This window comes from Taudactylus pleione, unplaced genomic scaffold, assembly GCF_031769625.1.
Source record: "Taudactylus pleione unplaced genomic scaffold, aTauple2 ptg000717l, whole genome shotgun sequence".
NCBI classification, from domain to species: domain Eukaryota; kingdom Metazoa; phylum Chordata; class Amphibia; order Anura; family Myobatrachidae; genus Taudactylus; species Taudactylus pleione.
In genome coordinates, this window is record NW_028285119.1 from 406,621 (window position 1) to 422,813 (window position 16,193).

Consider the following 16,193-nt stretch of genomic DNA (forward strand, 5'->3'; position numbering starts at 1 on the left):
CAGTGGTTCTCAAACTTGGTCCTCAGGACCCCACACAGTTCACGTTTTCCAGGTCACCGAGCAGGTACACAGGTGTACTCATTACTTACTGACACATTTTAAAAGATCCACAGGTGGAGCTAATTATTTCACTTGCGATTCTGTGAGGAGACCTTGAAAACATGTAGCGTTTGGGGCCCTGAGGACCAAATTTGAAAACCTATGGCATAATCCAAAATACAGAATTTGTTTTTTTAACTTAAAAACATTTTGAATACAGACTAATGTCAGATTGTATTATATGTAAATGCCTTTAATATTTCAGAGAAAAGAAAGTAAAGTCCACCTAAAAATAAATGGAACTTAAATGCCATAAGTAATCAACCGCAACTCCTTGCTTATTTATTTTACCATGCAACAACATTTCCCTCCCAATCCAAAACAATTCCAAAATGTTTCTCAGTAAGACTGTCCAGCACCTTCATTATCCCATTTACGCTCTGCTCGACCGTGAGGGTAGCCTGGAAACAAGATATATATAAAAGTCAATCACCATGGCTGAAAATCACTAAAATACTGTAAGTATGCTCATAGATTAACAGACAATTTTATAATTTAAGGAGTAATTTGTATTCAAAGGGGTTGTCCTCCTTTTCCCTGGCAATAGATAGGGTGGGAGAGAGTGATTTTTATGAAGTGGAAGCTTTAAATGCTTTTTTATGCTACATTTGTCTATTAGAGCTATTTAGGAATAAATGTATAATAATTTGTTGAATATAGAAGTTTATGTATTTTCTGTGAAGGTATTGCTAGATCAGCTTGCAGAGACTTGCATTCAGCATACAGTAGTACCATTATTTTTATCTGTTACATACTGTAATAGTGTTTTTAAAAGTAGTATCAATCTTTCATGTCAGATAGGGTGTGGTAGAATGTGTCAACATGGATGGGAGGTTTACATGTGAAATGTTCATATTCTTGATATCAATATTGGCATAGTGTTGACACTGTAAATGTTAACAGTCAGCACATCAATCATGTAGCAAAATCCTAAAATATTAGAATAAGAAAAACATTCTGTCAACACAGGCTTGCCTACCCTCCCGATTTGGCCGGGAGCCTCCCAAATATCTTGAGCCGTTCCCGGCCCCCCGGAAAGGCAGGCAAGTCTCCCGACATTCCACAACCCTCCCGACCTCCCCCCCAGAATACACTAGAAATCCCCGCAGCAGAATCGCGTCATCGTGGCCCCGCCCCCTGCTTCACAGTGCCGAAAATAACGGGATTGTGAAGAGGGGGCAGGACCGCGATGATGTTATTGTACGGCCCCGCCCCCATTGTGTCACAGTTGTCCGGATACGCCCCCTGCTGTTAGCAGACAATCAGCTTTCTCCCGGATGGAGGGAGCTGATTGTTGGCAAATATGTGTCAACATTAACAATGTCCCCATTGTGAATGTGCCAATGGTGAATGTCGACGTTATAAACATATACCGGCTGATAATCCTTACACAATTCCATAACATAGGGATAGAAATTACACAAATGACATATGATTAGGGGACAGGTCAGAAAATGTGACATAAATAATGCTAACTGGATGCTGTCAAAATAACTGTGTTACCACTTTTACTGTACCCGTTCACATTTTATATAGCGGGAGCAAATTTCTTTGAGACAAATTATGCAAATCAGTGAGGTACTATATAAGTGAGGAACACCTACTAGTGCAATGTACAATTGTTAATAGAAGACATAAGAATAATATTTATATAGCACTTTTCTCCAAAAGAACTCAAAGCACTTGGGACCTTATTCAGAGTCGGTCGCGAGCGCCGATGCGCTCGTAAACGACTCGATGGTTATGTCTGCGCACGAGGAGCGGCCGCACTGTGAGTGCGCAAGCCCCGGAGCGACAGAGAAACTCTGTCGCTCCAAAGCTCGCTACCAAAGGGGATGCTGTCGATGTTGATCGACAGCTGCCCCTGTTTGGTAGACGGGCCCGGGGGTGGTTTCCAAAACGGAGGCGTTCCTTTACGAACGCCTACCGTTTTGTGGGCAGCCGCACTGACATCATCAGTGATGTCAGTGGGGAGCTTCCTGCTCCATCAGAGCAGAAAGCTCCCTGGGGCTTACGAGTGCCCAGACCCAACCTTAGGGTCTGGTCGTAAGCCCCGATGGTCGCGATGGTGATCACCATCGTGACCATCAACCTGGTCGGTCATTAAGCTGTGGGTGGTAACCAACAGCTTAACGATCGACAAGGAGGCGTTCAGGATGCAAGCGGCCACCCTGATTCAGTGCGTCCGCTTGCATCTAACGACTGCCTCTGAATGAGGTCCTTGGTGTTTACACTTTTCCTGTAGGATTAAGTAGTATTTTTACTAAAGTGCGGGCCCATCTTCTAGAAAGTGCCAAATAAATGATAAGAACAAGCTGATTGGATGCTATGGGCAACAACTCCACTTCTTAAAACCCGCACTTTAGTAAATATACCCCTAAGTGTCCCACAGGTACCTCAGTATAGCCATCTATAAATTAATATTTAAATGCAATTGGAATTAATAGTAATAACTTTAGCTTTTTATATTATAAAATCTGGAGAGACCATAAAACCAGTACTGCAGTTCTAGATGGGACAAACTGCTCTGAATATATTCTCTCTGTGTAGTCTATTTACTAAACATTGGATGGAGATAAAGGCCCTCATTCAGAGCCACTCGCTAGCGGCAGTACGCTCGTTCCGAGCGATGTTCGCACATCTGCGCATGCGTACGGATCGTTATACGCATGCGCGAACCAGTCAGTGCGGCCGAAATTCATGTGCTCGCAATATAGCGAATGCCTGCTATTTTGAGTGACAGAATGAGGCGTATGTGGGTGGTAACAGGGGAAGGTGCTTGAAAATGGGGAGTGGAGATCAGAACGCAGGCGTGCTTAAAGGTCAAAACGGGCGTTTTATGGGTGTGCATAATTAATACAGCAGCGTCATTGACCACGTCACTGGGTTATTTTATAGCCAGAACTGCTCGCAAGATTGTGGTAGCAAACACCAACCACAAGAATAGCGAGCAGTTCATACGCTGGTCGATGTACTCGATTAATCTAATAAATAGCGGACATGACGTATGGTGCGAGCGGCCAGGGGGCGTTTTTAACAAATAAACGAGCGTATGTTTTGCTCGCTCGTTCAGACTTAGAGGTGTGAACAGACTGCAATTTGCGAACGGATCATTTGAATAGCCACCCCTTGTTTTTGAACGAACGACCGCAAATAGCGAATGGCTCTGAATCAGGCCCAAAGTAAACAGAGATAAAGTCCCAGCCAATCATCTCCTAACTGTCTTTTTTCAAACGCAGTCTGTGACATGGCAGTTAGGTGCTGATTGGCTGGTACTTTATCTCCATTCACTTTATCTCCACCCAAGGCTTAGGAAATAGACCCCACAGACACCAACTACGGATTTGCGCAAGTGCTATGCAATAACTGCCTGTGACTTTAGCCTAGCCTGTCTATTTTGTGTTTTGTCATGTACTTTTTATGGACACTACTATACAGCTTACATTTCACATTGTACCTGTAATTTAATTTCATTCTTACTTGCCTACTTTTGAGACCACCCATCTGGAAGATCCAATAGAGAAGTGATAAGTGCTGTGGCGATGTAACTTGCACCATGGCCATGCTCCTGCTGCACAAAGCTGTGATTGCACTTCAGGCAGTGGTGGACAGGCCATGCTAACACAATTTTGCAGTGAGTTGTATTATAAAGTCCTCACCCCACCTACTTCACCAGGTGAATTGACAGTGCACTTTGAGCCATGGGGTCTGTCAGATTTGGACACATCACCCAGGGATATCAGCTGTCAGTCACCAGGAAGTCAGCAACAAAATAAGGCTTGCTTGCTGACTAGCCATTTCACTACGGTGAGGGTGGACTATAGCCATGGTTCAAAATCACCTCTGTTGCAGACAGGAATCCTGAGTCAATAAAACTGGTCTTCTGAGCCTGGGAGGAGTCAGCCATCGTAGCCGAGACCCAAGGCACCAGAGGTGGTCTCAGGTGCTGGCAGGGGGAGAAGGCTGCTTCAATGAGGCCACAATAATAAAGGAACAGGGATGTGGAAGTAATAATTGAAACCTTTTAGAATATCATGCTGCTGGAGTAATGAGTCTAATCAAATACATTCATCATCTGCTGAAGTAATGCACCAGAGGAAGTTTGTGAACCTTTACAACCATTATACTTATATAGTAATTATTTTGTTCAACGAGGAACATTCACCCAACATTAACTTCGCACAGCCCTTGTATTGCCCGTATGTGTCCAGACTGCTTGGTTTTCGGTGCTAGGCACCTAAGTGTTCAGGATGTTTTCTGGTCATGTGTGCCATACCTACAGTATGCCATGGCCAGAGCATCGCGGGTTGTGCCTGCATTTCAAATAAGACCTATTGCAGCACATTTCCTCTCCCAAGAGACTGAAAGAACTACAGGTACCCAGAATACAGGACTATCCCAAATGTGAGAGTAGGCTACTAAGTGTTAATTGACTTTCACTGTGACTGTTGTTATCATACTGTAAGTGTACAGTGTATCTTGCTCATTAATGTTCTTGCTCCTGCACCACTTTTAATTAATGTAATGTAAAAGTCCCTATGATCTATATTGCATTTAGAGGAAATACCACCCCCTTTCAGGGCTGCATCTAGGGGGGCTAAGGGGGCATGTGACCCGGGTGACAGACTTGAGGGGGTGCCGGGGAGAGGCTGCTGGGAGGCTAGGTTGCTCCTCTAGTGGTTTGGAGCCACATCCTGTTCTTGAGAGGCACAGAGACACCGTCAGTCTAACGTGGAGCCGGTCGCAATTCAATCAGTGCTGGCGACCAGCAGCCAATCAGCAGAGGCTGCTCCAATTGGTTCGTGAGCAGCGCCACATTACAATAACGGCAGTACTGACAGTTTCCTAGCATGTGGCAGTCCCATCCCGCGCCACCCGAGCTCACCAACCGCATGGCCCTGGCAGGAAAGTGAAGGGGATGGGGCCTTACTGTGGCTTAATGTAAAAGAGGCCATACTGTGGCATAATGTGTAAGGGGCCTTACTGTGTGGCATAATGTAAAGGGGGCTTTACTGTGCCATAATGTAAAGGGGGCCTTACTGTGGCATCATATATATGGGGCATTATTGTGGCTTAATGTATAAGGGGCATTACTGTGGCATAATGTATTGTTAGGTTCCTTACTGTGGCAGAATGTGTTGTAAGGAGCATTACTGTGGCATAATGTATTGTTAGGGGCATTACTGTGGCATAATGTGTTGTAAGGGTCATTAATGTGTGGTATAATGTGTTATAAGGGGCATTACTGTATCACAAAACCACACACCCATTTCATCTACTATTTTGTATTTTTTGGAGGGGCGCCAAATTATGGCCTTGCCCCAGGTGACAAAAATCCTAGTTTCGGCCATGTAACCTCTAAAGTGACTCTAGGTTACCTTGGTATCTAAAATGTACCCACTCTTAACCTCCCTTTAAGTGGTATACATATTTATATCAGTGATGTGAACAAAGGTGATGATTTCCTAGGTGCTACCCATGGGGGCAGATTTCAGTCAAAGACAGGCGATGATATACAGTATAAACAGAGGGAGATCCGAAGTTACCACTCTGCTGATGCTGTCCTCTAGAGTCTTGATGGGGTGTCACCTGTTCCTCCTTGCTTCCAACGTGTTTCAGGACATCTGGTCCTTGAAAAAGATGACAGCCCCATCACCTGTCTTTGAGATGTGCCCCCGGATAGCACCTAGGAAACCATTACTTTTGTTCACATCACGGTATCCTGTTGGTCTTGGGTAGACCTTTATTTTGTCATAAGCTGCTGTCCCATAAGGCAGCACTTTGAGCCCCTCACTTTTTTACACTTTATATCAGTTTCTCCACCCAAGTATTGGTATATGGTAATGGGTCTACTTGGGAAAACTCTCTTACAATGTAGGAGTGATGGTAATTATACTTTGACCGCTATATGACACCTACACTTGTGTATATTTTAGGGGTCTATTTACTAAGCAGTGTTAGGAGACAGAGTGAAAAGTGATAAGGTGCCAGCCAATCAGCTCCCAACTGTCATTTTTCAAACACAGCCTGTGATATGGCAGTTAGGAGCGGATTGGCTGGTACGTTATTGCTGCCCATCCACTAGAAGACAGGCAAAAGACTGCACGATTATAGACATTGTAATCATGCAGTCGTTTGTCTGTCTGTTTATTATGTGATGTGCCTACACTGAACGAGCAGTCGTTCAATGTAGGAACATCAATCATCTGCTAACATGTTGTCATCAGGTTGACCAGCATGTTTGCATGATGACAGGTGGTCTAAAACGACCAGACATTTGAGTGAACGATCTTCAAACGATTAATGAACAATTGAACGATAACGATGTCATTATCGTTCAATCTAATCGCCTAGTGGATGGGCACCTTATCACTTTTCACTCTGTCTCCTAACACTGCTTAGTAAATAATAGACCCCTTAGTTACCACTTACACCATATTCTGTGTATGGTTCATCAGATGGTAAATTTTATTTCTTTGTCACCATTAGGCAGATTTCACAAACACATTGCATAAGAAAACATGAAAACATAAGAAAACACACATTACATAGCCAAATAACACTTCTTGTATGTATTTACCCCCAGTATCACCGTAGAGATTCAGAGACACAAGGTGTACCTACTGTATGTCTAATAACTGAGCCATGCAATACAATTAGACATTCACTAATATTATACCATAAAGTGCATATAACTGTGTCTTTTGTATTCAGTTGTACCAGAATTACTTATCAATACTATAGGTGTAGTTAAATATATATATGAATAAATATTTTTCATTGATATTAAAAATGGAGTTCTAGTCCATAGATGGGTTGATCTTGGTGGGTTAGAAATGTAAATCGAAAGTATAATATATTTATAATGTGACAAGAATCACATAGACCGGGTGAAATCCTTGGGATGCAGTCAGGAAGCCGACGGTCAAACGCCGACCGCCGGTTTCTCGACTGTCTAATCCCGGCAGGGGTCTAATGACAGGCATCAAAATCCTGATGCCTGTCATTTTACCTACGCCGAGAGCCCGACACCCGGCATACCGATCGAATGTAAGCCAGGCGCCGGGCCCGGATAGCCGCGGGGGGAGAGGGTTACTGTAGGTTAGGGGCTCTTGGGGGGGACTTAGGGATAGGCATCCCCCCTGGGAGTGTTAGGTTTAGGCTAGGGTAAGGGGTGTTAGGGTTAGGCACCCCCGGGGGGAGGTTAGGGTTAGGCACCCCCCGGAGACTTAGGTTTAGGCTGCAACGAAGGGTGGTTAGGTTTAGGCACTTACAGGAGAGGTTAGGGTTAGGCACTTGGAGGGGAGGTTAGGGTTACGCACCTCTAAGGGAAGGTTAGGGTGGTGATTAGGTTAATAATAGTTAAAATACTTACCTGTCGGGATCTTCACTGCCGGTCTTCCGCCGTCGGGATCAGATCCGTCCGGCGGTATTCCATACCGATCCCAAAATCCATCAGTAGCTTTTATTGCTCACCACAGGCAGGTACACAGAATATGGCAGTTTCACAGGCAAGATGTCATACAAAGTCTTCCAATACAGAAATATTTCTTCAGTGGACTTGCAGGTCCTGGAACCCTAACACTAGTCATCCCCAGGCCTATAAGCTGGGCGACCATTTCACCGTTAGGCTCAGTTTCCCCGGTGTCTCTGCAGTTCTTAAACCAGCTTCTCACAGGTGTCTGTAATCAGCTGCCTTTCCAGGCACTGATTGAGGCAACACCTGAACTGGACATTTAGACAATCCTAATGCCTTTGCCCTGCCAAACCTGTGGAATTATGCTGGCATTATGCTTACATTATGCTTCATGTGGAATTATGATGACCCTGTCACAATATATATATAACAAAATAATGACCGGCGCTACAAATCTATCTCTGTATAAAACAATTCAGTGAGCGTCCAAGCAGCTCACTGCATCAAGACTCATAAAAGTCTTTTGCACTAAAGTCCTCTATGTAGCTGGGACCGCTGCTCTCCTTATGTATAGCGAATAAATCCTGGATCCCTCAGGACATGTGTGATCTAAAAGAAAAAAAGACATATGGGGGCGCTCCATAGTGCATAAAAGTATTTAATCAAACACAGTAAAACAATCCCAGTAAGTACTGTCTTTTAATGATTCACCTATTATGGCGGTATTTTACCACATACCAAAAATTCATAAGACTTTATTACAGCCACCAGGTCTCCCGATCATGGCGGGGATAGGGTGTTTAACCTCTAGGGAGTATGTGGATGTTTTTATTAAGAAATATGTTCCTAGCCTAAACACTTATGTTAAGGATTCCACACACTTGCTTCAGATTATGAGTGAGATACAGTGGGAAACTGACTTCAAATGGGGATCCATAGATGTTCAGTCCCTGTATACAGCATTCCCACATCATTTAGGAATTGAAGCAGTTCGTTGCTCCCTACAGATAGACAATAATTTGTCTAAATTGCTGATTGACTTTATTTGTGAATGTTTACATTTTGTTTTAAAATATAATTACTTTGAATTTTGGGGGAGTGGTTTCTACAGCGGTGTGGTACGGCTATGGTGGCGATTTGCGCACCTAGTCTGGTGAACCTATATATGGGTATGTGGGAGATGGATATGTTGAAGGATGAGAAATATTAGAATATAGTTTTTTTTAAAGCGCAAGCGCTATATTGACGACTTCCTCATAATTTGGAAGGGATCTGAGGAAGAATTTAATGAATTTGTGGATGAAATCAATATTAATTCCTTTAATCTAAAATTCACTTCCAATTTCAAAGTTACTTCCATCGAGTTTTTGGATCTAGTACTCACCACAGAAAGGTTCCCTGAGATATCTATTATCGAAAGTTTCACTCACTTCAAATCAGTCGATAGCAATGGCTATCTTGACTATGATAGCTGCCATTTTTCTATGTGGAAAGACAACATACCTTTCTCACAGTTCCTCAGGCTGAGGAGAAACTGTACGAACATAGACAAATTTGATGAACAATCAAAAATCTATGTTGATCGGTTTCATAAGAGAGGATACCCTGCCAACATTATTGAATCGTCCTTACAAAGAGCTAGAGATAAAAATCGATCTGAACTGTTGGAATATAAACAAGCCAATAAGAGAGATAGAAGTTTAGTAAGAGACTGTAAGTTCATTACACAATATTCCAGTTCAGATAGACAAGTAACCAAGATTTTGAAGAAAAATTGGCATATACTTAAATTGGATACAGTTCTTGTGGAACATTTGCCTAAACATCCAAGTATTGTATATAAGAAAGCGAGAAATATGAAATCTATATTGTCTAAAAGCCAGCTTGTTCCAATACCAAAAAACTAATGGAGGTTCTACCACCTTTTTAGTTATTAAAGGGTGCTTCCAGTGTGGAAGTTGTAAATTTGTCCACATGTGGAAAAAGGCAATTTGATAAGTGATAGATTGGAGAATAAAGGGGATAGAAATATTATATATTTTATTAATTGTAATTCAATTCAACATATGTAGTATATATGCTTATTTGCCCGTGTGGGCTTAGATATATTGGCAAGACCAACAGGTGCTTGAAAATAAGAATTCTGAAACACCTCAGACACATAAAAATGGTGTTACCAATCACAGTGTCCCCAAACACTTCAAGCTCTGTTATAATAGTGATCCTAAGGGTCTAAGGTGTAAAGGGGTAGAGCTAGTCCTACCTGACAAAAGGGGAGGTAATCGGGATAAAGCTCTATTAAAACGTGAAACATTTTGGATTATCAATCTCGATACCCAGGTCCCTAATGGACTAAATGAAGGGTATGAAATTATGCCATTCATTCACTAAGGATCAATTATTATTAATTTTTTATTATTATTATTATTATTATTATTATTATTATTATACATGTTTATTTGATTACATTTTATATGTATGTTTTTATTCACAAATCTATTCTATTTTTGTGTATTGTTGACCTGTTTTACAATGGTCCCATACAGTACATATGTGGGTGAATTTATCTGTATAATGTGATTAATGTTTTTAATTCTTGCTTAGTTTGATTATTGATGTTAGCCATATACTGTATATATTTTTTATGTGTGTGCTAAAATCAATGTTGTATTTGCAGGCATGCATAGCAGTCTCATGATGTCTATATATGTACTGGATTGCATGCCAATTATGGTGCAACCAGTTTATATTATAATTGTATATAATTACATTTCTGAATGTATTTTAAGCATAACTATCATCTATTTATTATGTTTTGTTATGTGTTCTGTACATGGGAATATCAGCAACACAGGCATAACTATGTCCCCTGTCTTTTAAATTATATCTGGAGCTTCTAACCTTGAGCCACGCGATCAGGAGGCGGTGTTTGTTTATATCCCTACACCCACCCTGTATTTCTGTTGATTGGTGGCCTCCTTACATAAATACTGCCCATCAACGTCACTTAGGCCAGCCCTCTGATGAAGTCTATTGACGAAATGCATTAGGCGTGGCCTAGTGACGTCATCCCGCTCCTTCCAGCGTCACCCCCGGCTCCTGTTTCCTGTGTTGGTCTTGGCACATTGTGTCCATCTGCGGTGGTCAGCGGCGTGGTGTGTGGAATCCTGCTGGTGTTCCGGAGGACGAGTGGTATATTGCCTGGCTGGTTTTGTTCTTACCATGTGGTAACCAGCTCACCCCGTTTTGCACATTGGTACAAGTCCACACCTTGTGATACTTACTGGGATTGTTTTTCTGTTTTTGATTAAATACTTTTATGCACTATGGAGCACCCCCATATGTCTTTTTTCTTTGTAAATATATATATATATATATATATATATATATATATTTACAGACAGGTTGAATCTCCCATATTCAAATATTCCAAAATACAGATTTTTTTCTAGCATGACTGAGATAGTAAAACCTTTGCTGTCTGATGGTTCAATGTACACAAACTTTGTTTGAGCCACAAAATGATTGTAAATATTGTATAAAATTACCTGCAGGCTGTGTGAATAAGGTGTATATAAAACATAAATGCATTCTGTGTTTAGATTTGGGTCCCATTCACAAGATATTTTATTATGGTATGCAAGTATTCCAAAATACAGAATATTCCAAAATATCCCTGGTCCCAAGCATTTTGGATAGTACAGTACAGTATATGCAGGTTATACTCCAGAAGAAGTCACATTAATTGTCTATTAATTTGTACATCGGCTCTATGAATAAATGGAGCCAATACTAGCCTGCTTCATTCAAGTGCTGCTTGTAGTATGTGCAGTGCTGTCAATATTTGTCTTAACCTACCAGTACAGTTTTCCAACAATTGGCTGCCTGTGAATCATTTTAGCTATCACTCCCCCAGCTTTTTATATTTGAGCCGTCATTGGTGGCCAGTGGGGAACCTCACACTGGGCCTGATTCAGACCCGTTCGCGAAGATGCATACTCTTGCTGCTATTGATGGTTTGCAGTGTGTATGCATTGTGCGCATGCATCGCAGTGCGTATATGCATACCTTAGCGAAAGTTCACAATGCACTCGTTCGCTGCGCATAGACAGCCCAGCAGAGTGAGTAACAGGGGAAGCCATTTGTAGGTGGTAACAGGAGCTGGCCATTAAAAAAGGGGGAGTGGAGGTGCAAACGCAGGGGTGCCTGAGCATCTCAACGGTGTTTTAGAGGTGTGCATAATTAAAAGACACCATCATAGTACACGTCACCTGGCTTGTTTTTACACTGAAGTGCTCGCAGTGCTTGCGGTAGGGTATAGTCAACATCAAGCGCTGCGATAGCATCCAATGTACCGATGGTTGCATACACTTCTGGACATGACTTCCACAAGTGGACGTCTTAAAAAAGACTGGTGGGTGTCTGCATACACTATGTGATCGCTGTCTAAGAAATACTGGGCGTGCTAATGTATTGCTGTGTGGTAGCACTGCTAACGCAATGTGCATACACATCGTGCGAGCGATCATATCTCGCGAGCGGCTCTGAATCAGGCCCACTGTGTACAGGTGTGTGCTTTCTTATATATCAGCTGGCTTCTAAATTACTGCCCTCCATGGAGCTGATAAAGACAATGACTGGCTGGCTGTCCAGAATGTCCTCAGCTAGTCCCTAATTAATAGATAGGACCTGGACTCCCTAATGGGCTACATTCTCCCCTGTGCCTAACTGCTGCTGTTTTCAGCTCTGACTATAGCTAGGCAGCAGCGGCCACAGGGAGGTGTGCTCTGGATGAGGGGGAACTGCCGTCTGCCTGTGGGCACTGCTCACCTCTCTTATATACATCACGCCCAGCTGTATCACTCCATACCCTTCTGCAACTGTCACCAATGTCTGTGAAATGTATATGTGCAGCATGCAGCACTATTACCTACACCTGACACAGTAATAAAATGGGCACCCAGTACTCTCGTCCAAATATACTGTACTTACTGTAATACATCAACATAACAGTTGCATAAAAACATATTTTAAGGTTTAGGGGCATATATATCAAGCTGATTTTTACATAATTATGCAGAAACTGTGTCTGGATGTGGCCTGGGATTGGCCGTTACTTACCTCAGCGCTGGCTTCCCCTGACCTCTAAAGGGGTCAGACACCAGATGCAGCGGCGAGTTATGCGCTGAGGATTATACTTGGGGTTTGCTAGGACATCCATGTGTTGCTCTGTGATTCGGTTCCTGCGGTTACCATCATGGACGCAGCCATGACAGTCTACATCACCTGATCGGCCCTTCACCCAAGTTGGTTGCTGTCAGCTGACACTATCCTCCAATGGACCACTACCTTAGGGTATTTAGTCTGACTCCAGGAACAGGAAGTTGCTGTTCGACCCGCTACTACCAGTGATTACTAGCTGTTGCAGCTTTCCAGGTTCCACGTTCTTTCCTACCAGTGTTATATACTAGTGTCTGGATTTGCTCCTGGCTTTATGCTATTTATTTTCAGTGACTCCTTCCAGTGCTAATCAGCATCTGATGTCTCCAGTGATTTTTTCAGTCCTTGTCTAAGCTCCAGTTAAAAAACTTCAGCACTAATCAGTGTCAGACTTCTCTAGTAATTTCACCAGTACAGTACTTGTGCTAAACTCCAGTTAAAACAACTTCGGCTCTAATCAGCATCAAATTTCTCCAGTGACTACTTCAGCACCTGTCTGTGTGCTGAAACTCTAGCTATAACCTTCAGTGTAATCTGCGTCTGGATCACCAGCGTGTGTAATCAGAACAGCATCCGTGAACTGACTTCTAGGGGTAAATTTACTAAGAATCGAGTCTGGATGAGTTTGCTTTTTTTTAAACTCGATTAGCTTCACCAAAACTCAGGTGATTTGAGGCTCCTGAAACTCTCAAATTTACCAAGAAGTGAGTTTAGCTGAAAGTGAAATGTTCGATGGTGAAGCAGAACGAGATATCTCCCCCGAGTAGCATGTTTTGCAGGAGATTACTCACCCGAGCTTGCAGTGTTGTCTCTCTGAAAAACTCCCCCGAGCAAACAGCCTGCACATATCAGTCAGAAATGTGTAAGCTGCTTGTGTTCTGTGGTGTTACATACACTATCAACCCACCACCCACCGCCCAGGGGTGGCGGGGATAGCTTCAGGCTATCAGCCTAGGCCGGGGGTGCCCTGGAGAGGGGGCCCCCTTTATTGGGGGTCCCCAACTCCCCAGGGACCCCTGGCCTGGACTGACTAGTGGTCAGGACTGATGCTGCAGCTGGGGGGCCCAGTGAAAGGGCTCCCCTGGCTGTGGCATCAGACCACCACTAGAAAGGGTCCAGTGCTGGTTTTAATTATAGGGGGACCTCTACCCAATTGTTTTTCCCCTATAATTAAAACCAGGACTGGCCCTGCTGCCTGGTGTTGGTTTCTAATTATGGTGGAACCCTACTCATGTTGTTCCCCATAATTTTAGAAACCAGGACTGGCTGGCAAGTCCAAGGCTGGTTAAGCTTTTGGGTGGAGACCCTATGTCATTTGTTTTTTTAACATTTAACCTGTTTTTAACCTATTTACAGGCAGAAACATACATGGATCACAGTGATCTGTGTATGTTTCTGCCAAGCTCGCAGATCACAGGCAAGTGATTTTTTTTTCACGAGTTTTTACAGGAGAGTTGTCCAATCTCATGAGAGTTTAGAAACTCTCTGCTTGGTAAATTCCCGAATCCTATCTTCACTAGTGAAAAGGTTCTTGAGTTTTGCCGATGGTGAATTGAAGAGCATTTGCTAACTCTCCAGTATTTTCCCGTAGCAAATGAGATCTCTCTCCCGAGTTTCACATTAGTAAATTTGCGAGTTTGCAAACTCACCAAAACTCAATTCTTAGTAAATTTACCCCCTAGTGTCATTCTCCTGCATCAGTTCTGCGTCTGGATCACCAGTGTGTGTACTCAGTACAGCATCTGTATACTAACTTCTAGTGCCATTCTCCTGCACCAGTCCTGCGTCTGGATCACCAATGTATATATTCAGTACAGCATCCGAGTACTGACTCCTAGTGCCACTCATCTATACCAGTCCTAGTGTTCACTCTAGCTCCAGCGGCAGGCAGGGCACTGGAGCTAGAGAGGGCAACGGGGGTGTGGTCATGAAAAGGGGCTTGTCTATAAGACGCGTCCCCTTTTCGTCATACTTGGGGGCGTGCCCGGCGCTTACGGACATGCCGGGCAGTCCCCAAGCGCTGCAGAAAGGGAGAATAGATGCCGGGCACATGCGCCCGGCGTCTATTCTCCGGCGGTGACCGGGTCACCGCATGTTTCTCCACCCGTGGGACACTGCGTCCCGCGGGTGAGAACGGCACCAGCAGGCTGTGAGGGCAGGGCGCTTTTTGCCCTCCACCTGGAGGGCAGGGTGCTTTTTGCCCTCCAGAAGGAGGGCAGGGCGCCGCGCCCCGCTAAAACAGCCTAGCGGGAACGCTACAGTCCCATGTCAGGATCACCAGAGATACTCTCTAGTGCTAGTCTTTGCTGGGATCTCCAGTGTTCTCACGTTTCAATATCCTTTATTGTAGTCCAGTGTACGAACTCAGTATTCTCTGCATTCAATATCCTGCATACTCATCTCTGCTCCATATCATTACACAGCATACGCAAGCTCTCAGTCATCTTTTTTCAAGTGTCATCTACTGGTCTCCTCATCACTCCCAGGTACCTGATCAGAGGGCTGCGGCCTGCTCACTTGGTGTGGTGAAACCCAAATCCCAATAGGAGGAGTCACTGGTGAAGACCACCATGTGGGTTAGACTCCACGCCTCTGGTCAAGTTGAGGCAACACCTGGGTTTGACCAATAAAGAGGACATTATTACTGACACACCATCAGTTGCTTCCCAGCCACCCTAACCTCCTGGCTTCCAATCCTCCAACTTAGGAATCCCTTGTAGCGGACTGTGACAGACAGCAGTTTCTGCATAATTTTATGTATCGATCCTATGTAATAATAGCACAATACATAGATTTGACCCCTATGTACTAAACTCCAAAAAGCTAAGCTTTTCGGAGTTTAGCACCAGCAGTTTCCACCATCTTCAGATGGTGTAAACTGTTGTTTGCCTATGGGGACTCCAGGGGAAGGAGAGAGATCTTTAGATCTCTCCCCCTCAGCTCCCGGCCAGTTCGGGAAGCTGACAATGTGTGCATGCGCAGTGTCAGCTTCCCCAGGGGAAGTCTCATTTCTGTGAAAGACTTCTCCTAAATGCTGGGGATATAACGCGCAGGGACAGTGGTTACCACAACTGCTGTCGCTGCGAGTAACCAGTGGTATATACAGTAGCCAGGATATTTTTATTAAAAATTACAATTTCTCCGGTGAATTGGACCGTTATTAATGGCTGCAGTACCACGATTATTAATACATAGAACCCTTAGGGGCCTATTCATCAACACTAAAATAATGTTTTTAAGGACATTTTCCTAAATAATGTTATTTTGGTATTCATGAACAGACTTAGCACAGGAGATATGACAGATATCTCCTTGCTAAGTCCCCCTGCGTTAATTTCCACACTCCCCATACATTAGTACATTAGTATAGGTACATTAGTATGGGGATGTGGAAATTGTGGTATTCATCAAATTCCGAAAATTATGAATTTTCGGAATTTGATGCAGTTACTATTCG

General features: G+C 43.5%; 1 protein-coding gene across 1 annotated transcript in view; it reads right to left on the reverse strand.

Annotated features, from left to right (window-relative positions):
- Window positions 1-271: 271 nt before the first annotated feature.
- LOC148477420 (uncharacterized) overlaps window positions 272-16,193 on the reverse strand; it is a 55,840-nt gene continuing 39,918 nt past the window's right edge. Inside the window, exon 6 of the mRNA XM_088456774.1 lies at window positions 272-500. Coding sequence (XP_088312900.1) covers window positions 387-500 — 114 coding nt within the window. The 3' untranslated portion in view covers window positions 272-386. The remainder of the gene's footprint in view (window positions 501-16,193) is intronic.